This window comes from Ictalurus furcatus, chromosome 20, assembly GCF_023375685.1.
Source record: "Ictalurus furcatus strain D&B chromosome 20, Billie_1.0, whole genome shotgun sequence".
Taxonomy (NCBI): Eukaryota; Metazoa; Chordata; class Actinopteri; order Siluriformes; family Ictaluridae; genus Ictalurus; species Ictalurus furcatus.
Window position 1 is genome coordinate 20,388,230 of NC_071274.1, and position 11,249 is coordinate 20,399,478.

General features: G+C 43.3%; 1 protein-coding gene across 1 annotated transcript; it reads left to right on the top strand.

Moving 5' to 3' along the window:
- The first annotated feature begins 418 nt into the window (after positions 1-418).
- Positions 419-9,934, top strand: exoc3 (exocyst complex component 3). Its single transcript, XM_053651454.1, has 13 exons — positions 419-557; positions 2,891-3,052; positions 3,372-3,591; positions 4,178-4,859; positions 5,911-6,028; positions 6,434-6,559; positions 6,633-6,733; positions 6,832-6,942; positions 7,036-7,177; positions 7,415-7,537; positions 7,680-7,841; positions 8,122-8,243; positions 8,342-9,934. The coding sequence occupies exons 2-13, from the start codon at positions 2,909-2,911 to the stop codon at positions 8,520-8,522; spliced, it is 2,232 nt and encodes a 743-aa protein (XP_053507429.1). The 5' UTR covers positions 419-557; positions 2,891-2,908; the 3' UTR covers positions 8,523-9,934.
- Positions 9,935-11,249: the final 1,315 nt, after the last annotated feature.

Below are 11,249 nucleotides of genomic sequence, written 5' to 3' on the forward strand. Positions count from 1 at the left end.
TTTGTCTTTTATAATTACTTTAATAGTTTTATTTAAAATAGCTCAATAGGTCATTTTGCAGATTAGAAGATGGAGTAAGACTTCATGAAACAACTTCAGCCATAGTTAGGCAAAGACGAATAAACAATTATGTCCTAAATATCGTGAATATGGTAAACAATCCGGTTTAAAAATGGCAATAAGCCTTTTTGGGAGCCGAAAAAGTCGGGCATTATTGGAAAGCTGAGGCAAATGATTTGACTCACTGACAACAACAGAACACTTGACTACAGTTAGAAATTATATACATGCAGTCAATTATATAATACAGGCACATCATAAAAAAAATTATGTGTAAGCCAGTTGTGCTTAAACGATAAAATATCAACCAAGTGTACTGCGCAAAACTAACGCAGACTTGACCTGAATGACACACCGACTGTCAGCTGCTGTTGCTGGGCGGCGCATAGCAACCAGGAAGGCTCTGCACTAGCAGTAAGAGATGTTCTAGCCAATAATATTAAATTAATACTTCAAGAAGCGTCGAGTAGTTCATAAGGAACCTAATCAGTCATTGGGTAAGTAATTTATACCAGGTTTTATCTTCTGTAATGTGTCAATTGTCTCCGTGTCAAAGGAATGGACGTCGTTTTTCGCAGACTTAGCGCTGTATTAGCTTAGATAGGCCGTATTCGGTTAAATCCCGCCTTCTGTACTGTGATTGGCTAACCGTGGATTTATCCTAACATAGATTGGATAGTGTAGTATGGACTGGATTATTGACCAATCCTAGAGCAGGAGGCGGGACTTTTAGGGGGCTCTAATGAGGAAATAAGCCTGTTTGTACTATCCTTTGCTACCCAGTTTGTTTGTTTGTTTGTTTGTTTGTTTGTTTGTTTTTACTCCTCTGTGATCACCTAGTTCAATTTAAGTAATCATTTTTTTCAAGGTTTTCTCCCCCCAACTAGTGAAGAAATTTAGCGTGTATTAGCTAGTTAGCTTGGTTAGTCTGTGTATCTTGCTAGCTAAGTAGCTAACGTGCAAAATGGTGGCTCCAGATATACTGTATGAATTATTTTTCACCAAACAGCTGCAGCATAGAATATTATGTGTAGAATATAAAGTGTACATACAGAATAAAACAATTTGTGTAATTTTATAACTTAAACATTGTTGTTGTGTTGTGGAAAAAAAACAATAAAAACCATCACAGAAAATCTAATGGTTGTGACTACAAATACCATTACATACCATCAGCTAACCATTAAAACCATTAACATTATTGGTCCTTAATGGTATCCAGTAGACATAACATGCCACAAATAGAAGGCAACAAATTATCTCTAGAAACCATTACAGTTTCCATTAAGACCAGTACAATTCTCATTATAATCATTATAACCTTTATAAAGTCTGAGGATTTCTAGGTGGGTTTTTATCAGCAGTACAGTATGTTGTTGTGCAATCAGTTTATTATTTATGTGGCCTATTGTCAATTTTTTGACATTTCCTACTATATATATATATATATATATATATATATATATATATATATATATATATTAGTCCTGACGTTTAAAGATTTCATTCCGGGTCCACTGACGGACACCTCACCTACCTCTACATTTATAACCTAGTACACACCATTCCTGCCAAATCTGAAAGAATGCTAAGTTTACAATAAGAAATGAGACTTAACTTTAATTATCATTATTATTCACCTCGCTCTTTGCCTCGTCACCTGAGGTAAAAGTCGTGCTCGGCGTTTAAACTCGATCCTCGTCGTCGTCTTTTCACTCCGCTAAACATCAGTGGGGAAATAATCGCTTATTCATTCGCTCACTTCTGTTCTGTTGACTAAATTTCTTGCTGTTAATGTCTTTTGAACTTTATCTTTAACTTTAGAAGATGTACGCATTCAAAATTTGACATCATTCTGCACTTCAGCCTCTCATCAGATTTTCCGACCAATCAAACGCTCTCTAGAATCTGTAGTGTCCCGCCCCCGACGTAATACAAATCACCTTACCGAAGTTGGCGTTGCTGAGCGAGAGAAATTGTATCAGCAAGTATGGGTCGTAAATGTGCCGTACCTGCCAGTAACCGATTAATCGACCGACAGTTTTTAAAAAATCGATACCGAATGAAAACATAACATTTAAAGTAAAATATTACTGAACTTTATTGCAAAAATAAACAGTTCCGACTGTACCGTGCAAATGTATGGTACTTTTTTAAAATGAAGTACATATATATTATCTATTAATACATATTATGGTAAATAAAATATATATACATCCAAACTGAACCAAAAAGTAACACTTCAAATAACAAAAACATAGAGGCATTCAAAATGAATCAAAAAACACTTCAAATAACTCGACAAAATTGGTCAGCGATAGTTTTTATTTCGCCTCTAGAGGCCGCTCTCGTGCTGTATAATGACGGCAGACGCTTCTCCGCCGCTTAACACTATTGGCTATTTAAAAAGGGGAGGAGCCATTCCATATGTCCCACCCTGACTTCCTGTTTCAGTGGAAATTGTCAACACATCGAATAACACTGCGCATTTCAGGACGCTTCAGGGCGGCTTTAATTTGAAACATTTCTGCATCATTTTGATGAAATTATATTTATGTTTTCTTAAAGTAGAAATGTCAAAGTATATTATATGATGTTACTACTAAACTTGAATTTTGAAACCTGATTTTTTAAAAATGTATTTCTTTTTTTGGCTGCGTAAGTCATCTGGTGAGTTTTCTCAGACCTTCTTCAGCTCTGTACAAGTCGAAGCAGACGTTGTTTAGACTGGAGGCTGGTTGTGATGGACTTTGGAGGGAAACTGTCCATCCCGTATCTAGCTACAGAAATATTTACCTAGCATCTTGTGCATCATCGGGTGGTGTTTCAGTGTTCCGCCGTCGCAGCGATGGAGGAGACGAACAGAGAGGCGGTAGCTACTGCCGTGCAGAGGGTGGCCGGGATGCTGCAGCGCTCCGACCAGCTGGACAAAGTGGAGCAGTACAGACGCAGAGAGGCGCGCAAGAAGGCGTCTGTAGAGGCCAGACTTAAGGTAAGGGTGTTTGTCTTTGTCCTCCATGCAGAGCTTTGTATAAGTATTCGCTCCCCTTTGAACATTTCCATGTTGCCAGCAAACATGCCGCTGAATCCCAATAAAAAATGTCCGAAACCTTCAAAGTCGGACATGTTGTGTAAATCAAATGGTCAAACTCGCAAATCTATTCACGTTCAAGGTTGTAGCATTGTAGCAAAATGTGGAAAAAGTTCAAGGAATGCTTATGCACTGTGATACTTTTATTTTTTTAAATTTTTTTTTTAAATCAAGCTGTTAACAAGGTCGATTGTAAGTTGTTCCTCTCTCCCTCTCGCAGGCCGCCATCCAGTCTCAGTTGGACGGCGTACGCACAGGCCTGACGCAGCTGCACAACGCCCTGTGTGACGTCAACGACATCCAGAACTCGCTGGCTGACGTCAGTAAGGACTGGAGGCAGAGCATCAACACCATCGAGAACCTGAAGGACGTGAAAGAGGCCGTGGTGCAGCACAGTCAGCTGGCCTCCGCAGTGGAGAACCTCAAGAACATCTTCTCAGGTGAAACAGCTCACAGAAGAAGCCGCTTTATTTATTTATTTTTTTAAATAAAGATAGAATTTCCAAATATGTTCATTAATGTTCAACTCTGATTAGATGTGGAGAAGCTCAGTTTAGATTAGCGGTGATGAGCTTTTCTTGTTACTCGTACACTACCGGTCAAAAGTTTGTGGACACTTCGACTGAAATGTTTCTCATGATAATAAAATAGTTTTTTAAAAGGATGTACCGGAGTGACATATTCCAAAAAGCAGTCGATAAGAGTCCAGCGTCGGTGGGAACTCCTTTAATACTGTTTAAAAAGTATCTCAGGGAAATTCCTCAAGAAATCGCTCGAGAAATTCCAAGAATACATTTCTGGAAATTCTAGGCAAAAAGGGCGTCGACTTTGAAGATGCAAAAAAATGATTTTGATTTATTTAGAATTTTTTATCACGACATAATTCCCATCGATCCATTTGGGTTACTCCAGAGTTTTGATGACTTTATTATTTTTATTCTAAAATGTGGGGGAGAAAATAAAAATAAAGAATGACTGTGTGTAAACTTTTGAAATGTATTGTATGTAACGTGATCCCTACATTAGTCCCGGAGATCGTGCAGGAGACACGTGAGCTGATCGAACGTGGCGAGCTGCTGCAGGCGCACCGTCGACTCATGGACCTGGAGTGTACACGTGACAACCTGCTGTACGAACAGCAGCGACTGGACAGCAGGAGCGCGCCAGAGCCGGGCCTCATCGGCGCCTACTTCGGCGAGGTTCAGGGCCTCTCCGACGAGCTCGCCAAGCAGCTATGGCTGGTCCTGCAGCGTGCGCTGGTCACCGTGCGGCGTGACCCTACCATGCTGGTGTCCGTGGTGCGCATCATCGAGCGCGAAGAGAGGATGGACCGCCGCATGCTGGAGCGTAACCGACAGTCCTCCTTCCTCCCTCCGGGCCGGCCCAAGCGCTGGAAGAACCGCATGAGCGAGGCGCTGGAGGGCACGGTGAGCGGGCGCGTCGAGAGCGCGCAGTCCGAGACGCGACAGTCCGACAAGATGTGGCTGGTGCGCCTGCTGGAGCTCACGCGCCGCTACGTGCTGGACGACCTCCTCATCGTCAAGAGCCTGGTAGTGCAGTGTTTCCCGCCGCACTACGACACCTTCCGGCTGTTCCTGGGCCTCTACCACAGAGCCGTCTCGGCACGCGTCCAGGAGCTCGCCGAAGACGACCTGGAGCCCAACGAGATCGTGTCTCTGCTCACTTGGGTGCTCAACACGTACAAAAGGTGAGTACTACCGGCACTCGAGAGCATACCTGATAAATAAACGTTTGGTGCAAGAGGAATAAACCGCTAAGGACGTGCTGTGATTTCTAACATGTTTTATTCTTTACATAACTCGGGCTATAAAAATCAAAAGTCATGAAGAATCAAGTTATAAATCGCATCATGGCTCCCTGAATCATGATTCGACTCGAATCCACAGATTCTTATCTGTAACATAACACACACACACACACACACACAGTGACAGGTGGCACCATTTTCTACAGAGCTTCTTCAGTTGTAAGGCTTATTTGTCTTGCAGCAGCTGCATGCATTGTTCAGGGATGATCAGGTTGGGACCTGTTGGTAAACCACGTCTGCGGATTAAATCCCGCCGCCGTGCTTTACGTTCAACCGCTGCGTTTCTTTTCATGTGTCGGATTACCGGGTTTAAGCGCCGCAGATCCCGATCCTCCTGCTAGCTCTCTCGCAGCTGTTTGCAATATATGCACATGACACTTTTTTCTTTTCTTTTCTTTTAAAGATTCTTGTTTCCGACTCGTATCGTGTGCCGATGACGATAACGACGCTACTTCCGGTTGCCGCGTCACCGAGCGGTGATGTATTCGAAAGTTACGTCAGTGCCGACGCAGGGATAGTTACGCGAGTTCGGAGTCAGGTTACTCGCCTGCTTAAGTGGATTTTCTGGCCTGTCCGTACAGGTTATGCAAATGACCCGTGTGTAGTTCACGCCTTCGAGGTTGCCAGATTTGTCACGAGGGATAGAAAATACGGACTGGAAAAGAAAATAGGGTTTTTTGGGTTTTTTTCTGCTGTCCAACGTATTGCGTGTGCAGCATTATATATATATATATAATGTGTGTGTGTGTGTGTGGTGTGTGTGTGTGTGTGTGTATATATATATATATATATATATATATTTTAAAAAGGGCTAATAGGATGAGATATGAAGGAGAAGTTTTGCCCGTGAGTCTGCTTGCTGTAAGATCGATGCACGTTTCAGTGTGTGCTTGTGTTTTTTCAAAAAAAAAATTATTTATTGTTATTTCAGTGTGGAGATGATGGGCCATCCAGATCTGTCCCCCGAGTGTGACGCCAAGCAGTTGGAGCCTCTGCTGCCTGAGGATGTGGTGAACCAACTGCTCGGCAAATACCTGACCACTTTCACCGTGAGTTTACGCCGTTTTTGCATTGCATTGTCGTTTCTATAGCAACAACTTTCACAATGACTGGTATAGCGGATAGTCACGTACTCGCACGTACAGACTGGTAACTCTGAGAGAGGTTGGTGAAAGAGCGAATGTTTCTAGCTGCGATAAGCTTCCACAAAGTAAAATGTAACTATAAATGGATAAAAAGTGCACATTTTAAGTAATTTTTTTTTTTTTTTTTTAACAAATTGCTGTGGAAAATAATCCATAACACAGTACCTTCATGTGACGCTTGGCTGCGTCACGTCACACCTTCCTGTCGTTGATTACTCTCTTATCAAACATGTCCAAAAGTGTTTGTTTATTTTAAATTTTTGCCGATGAAGGTCTGAATCTAATACACATTTTACCTCGCCGTAACAGTCTAACATCACCGGCTGGCTGCGGAAAGCTCTGGAAACCGACAAGAAGGACTGGCAGAAGGAGACGGAGCCCGAGGCAGATCAGGACGGCTACTACCAGACCACTCTACCTGCCATCGTCTTCCAGGTACGCGCACCTCCGAACTCGTCCTCCAGCTTAACCGCACGCTTTTCCAACGTTTCCTTCCGTCTCGCTTCAGATGTTCGAGCAGAACCTGCAAGTGGCGGCGCAGATCAACGAGACGTTTAAAGAGCAGGTGCTGATGCTCTGTCTGAAACAGATGAACTCCTTCCTCGTCAGGTCAGATATCGAATATCGTACCGCAGCAGAATTCCCGCTTCTTACCCATTTCCTGTCCGGTGTAAAGCGGCGCGGTCCTGTCTCACTGTGCGTTTCAGGTACAGGGACGAGGCCATCGCGTACAAGGAGGAGCACTTGAAAGATCGTCAGCTTCCGCAGTGCTACATCCAGTACATGATCGCCATCATCAACAACTGCCAGACCTTTAAGTATGTTTCGCTCACGGTTTCGGTTAACCGCGTGGGTTGGAGGTTCTCTCGTCTTTTTTGACCCTCGTGAGGTGTTTGCGTTCTTTCCTTCAGGGAGTCTAAAAATAGTCTGAAACAGAAATACTCCCAGTCGACGGAGCCCAACCAAAATGACGCAGCTATTGAAAAAACCCTGAACGGCGTGGTCAAGGAGGGTTGCCAGTTCTTATTGGATGAAGTCTTCCTGGATTTGGAGGTAATGCAGGCTGCTGTCTCTTGTGGGAGTGACCTGTCTTTTGTTTTTGTTTTTTGAATCCATTTAAATGTTTAACGGATGCTGTCGAACATCTGTCTAAACAAGACGTTAGTTAGCAGTATCATTTATGATCGAGAAGCTATAAACATATTAGTCTGAAGTTAATAAGACAAAAAAAAAAAAAGTGCAGCTTGTCCAGTTACAGAAAAAAGATGGCTGTTCTTGCATGTTTAACAGAATCACCTGAATGAGCTGATGACCCGGAAGTGGTTGACAGGCTCTCATGCAGTGGAAACCATCTGTGTGACGGTGGACGATTACTTCAGTGACTTCGCCAAAATTAAAAAGCCTTATAATCAGGTATCGGAGACGCTCACGAGTCCTGTGCGCTTTGTCAGCCGATGTCAGACTTAATATTTAGGCATGTTTTTTTTTTCCTCTGCTTTTAGCTCTTAGAAAAGTATAAATCCGTGTGTGTGTGTGTGTGTGTGTGTGTGTGTAGGAGATGACGAAGGAGGCTCAACGGCGTGTGGTAGTGGAGTACCTGAAGGCCATCATGCAGAAACGCATCACGTTTAAAAACGCAGATGAGAGGAAGGAGGGAGCAGAGAAGATGATCAAAGAGGCAGATCAGTTCAGCTTTCTCTTCAAAAAACTCTCTGCCGTGAGTCTCCTCTTACAAACTGTGCCGGTTATGCAATGCCTAGGAGGTTATAAGACATTAGTGTCGATTGGTTCTAAAAAGTTTCTACTGTTGATCACTTATAAGTGCGTATAATGTGGATCACTTATAACGCAAGGTTAATCGGTGGTAAGTTATAAAGATTGGTTATAAGGAGTTGTAATGTTGATTGTACGTGGTTATAATGCTGACTGGTTATTATTAGAGGCTATAACGCTGACTTGGTTATAATGAGTTATAACGCCAGTGTGACTGTGCACAGGGAGAGGACACGGACTGGCTGTGCGGCTCCATCTCTGCCATAGCGGAGGTGTTTAAGCTGACTGACCCCACTCTTCTCTTCCTGGAGGTGTCCACACTGGTCTCCAAGTACCCGGACATCAGGTCGGCCTTAACTTCCTGTTTCACCTTCAGCAGGTCTACTGTGGGTGTGTACATGTGTGAGTGACTGAAATGTGTGTCCTTGGGGTGGGGGTTTGCAGGGAGGAGCACATCGTGGCCTTGCTGGCGGTTCGAGGCGATGCCAATCGTGACACGCGGCAGATGATCATCGAGACGCTGAACCAGAGCAAACCAGCCGTCTCCCCCAACGCGCTGCACGTCTTCAGAGACATCACCGTGCCAACCATCACAGCAATGACCGTGCCTAAACTGCTGAAATAACATTATTATTATTAACACCTGTCCTTTGACCTGTTTGGCTTTATACCTTAAGGAGCACACCATCATCATGATGAGAAATGGCCCCCTGCAGCACACACACAGAAAGACGTGTGCACAGAAAACCCCTAGATGATGATTTTTTTTTTTTGTTCTTTTAAACACTAAAATCCTCCTCCTCCGCCTCCTCCCCGCACTGCGCACAAGACTGGATAATAATTTCGCCGGGAGCTTCTGTATGATCCTTTGGGAAAGCTATCGAGTCACAGTCCAACTCTCACATCCCAGTTTTTCCCCAGAGTTCCCTGTAATACCCGCACTTCCTGTTTACATGCGTGACTTGATGATTTCTTCTTCCTGATGTGTGAAACAGAACAACACCGAGTGCACGGAATACACCCACGCTATAAAGTTAATCAGAGCCACTGTAGACCAAGAAACTCAATTAAGATGAATAAAAATCATGATTAATAAATACAAATTCAAGCTGTCGGTGCAAGTTACAAAATACATGCCCAGCTGTGATGGTGTCTATGGCAACCGTGAAACCTCGCTCAGCTCAGGTGCCTGTTTTTGCTTATTTAAACCTTCACACAAGCGAATCACTGCTCTTACCCTATTGGCCGATCTCTGTCTGATCCCGACCTTCAAGCATGCTCGTATCGGAAGTATAACGTTTGCGTGATTTCAACAAACGCGCACAATCAGCACTCGATTTCTTTTCATTTTGTAATTAAGCTATTAGGCTAATCTCATTATGAAGTAAGAAAATCTTTTAGTTATAAGCGTCCTGCGTCCTCACAGAACACTGAACGATTATAAATGAATTGTAAAGAGCATGTGTGTTTAAATTTGCCGTACAAATACCATAAACAAGCTTTGTGTACTGCAATTTAGTCCATTATGTTGTTAAATTCTGCCCCCTAGTGGCTGCACAGTGTAATACACAGCAAGACGACGACTGGAGTTTTTTTTTTTTTTTCCTCCAACATTTATTGCTAATAATTCAACAGAGAAAAATGCTCCATTTGCTTAAAATGCAAATACGATCAGAGATAACTTGTAACCTCCATGTTAATCAAACATTTACACTTGAAATACAATAAACAATCTCCGAGGCCTAAATAAAAACAAACTCTTTTATACAGTACAGCATCGTAAACCTTTTACACCTCTAAAAGTTTTTGACTAATACAGTTGGCAGGGTTCCTGGGTTCGTCTTCCAGACTGAAACTTAACATCTCAGAACATGCAAACAAAATAATAATAATAATAATAATAATAAAGGTTTACAAAGGCAATGCCTGGCATAAAATTGAAACCAACTGGCCAAACATCTGCCAATCTGCAACAATTTAAAGGCCTCAGGTTCTCAGTCTGGTTCTCCTGAACATCAAAATGACATCCTGACTCTCTATTAATCAGTACAAAAACAAGCCAAATCTCTCCATAGAAAAAACAAATATTTCTGTGGCTTTGGCAATTTAAGATATGCTCCCCACCCCCCCCCCCCCCCGCCCCCGCCCTTCTTCTTCAATAATGATCACAACCTCAAGACTGAATAGTTACACAACTTACACAAATTAAGACTTTTGAAAATCAAAACATCTTGTGGCAATCAGCACAAATATATATATATATAAATATATATGCCACCTAATAATTAGAAAATAAGGTTTTAATAAGCAGGCAGGATCATTTTGACATCCTCAAAAAGTCAAAAATAAATCTTCAGGGTGAGACGTGGCCTCCTTTCCTTGCTCTCTGTAGCTACAACGTCCTCAACAGAGTCTTTGTCATGTTTCTATTCATAAGGCTTGAAAGAGGCGACGCACACAAAAGACCTTGTTTGAAATCTGAATGCGAGTGCAAGAGCGGTGGCGTGGTCCGGCTGCCGGGACGTAGCCCTCGCTGCAGAACCCAAAGTCTAGGGAGGGTGGAGTCGGATCTGATCCGGCTGCTCTTACCTGGGCGGAATTGTAATGAAAATCCAGGAGGTGCAGTCGGACCTGATCCGGATCCTCCTCCTTGGGTGTAATTGTAATGAAAGTCCAGGAGGTCCTGATCCGGATCCTCCTACCTGCGCACATTTGAACCAAAGATCCAGGAGGTTGCGTCGGACCTGCACCGGATCCTCCTGCCTGTGTGAAAGTGAACACAGACGTCCGGTAGGAGTCAGAGTCGGACCTCATCCTGCTCCTCCCGCCTGCCTGGAATCAAACCGCTAAAGTCCAGGGAGTGGAGCCAACTAAATGTGGCTCTGGTTAGAGATGCGCATTATAAACGTCACTTTATTGTGACTTTATTTACGTTACAGCATTGGATAAGGTCCGACTCCACCCCCTGGACTTTAGGTTCCGCAGCGAGGACCGTCAATCCTACTGCGGGACGTGCGCTCGTTTTGTGCTGCGGCTGATAAAGTCTGCGTGAGGCTCCGCAAAAAAACAAACAAAAAAAACGCATGCGTCATGCATCGGTCACAGAGGTGCCTCCTGCTGGACAAACGCAGATCTGAGTTAACGGCAGCGACTCTTACGCTGTGAGTATCAGTGCACTTTGATACCTGGTGTGCACACACACACACACACACACACACACACACACACACAGGATTCTGGAAAACAATACTATTAGTGCATAATGTCCAAACGGTTGTAGCAGAGCGCGTGGCGGCGTGAGACAGCTTTATTTCACAGTACGACGTCTGACTTTAGTTATGTTTTACATTCA

Coding starts and splice junctions, on each gene's coding strand:
- exoc3 (XM_053651454.1), top strand. CDS start 2,909: ATGGAGGAGACGAACAGAGAGGCGGTAGCTACTGCCGTGCAGAGGGTG. Junction 3,053..3,371: donor CTGTAGAGGCCAGACTTAAG/GTAAGGGTGTTT, acceptor TCCCTCTCGCAG/GCCGCCATCCAGTCTCAGTT. Junction 6,734..6,831: donor ATGAACTCCTTCCTCGTCAG/GTCAGATATCGA, acceptor TGTGCGTTTCAG/GTACAGGGACGAGGCCATCG.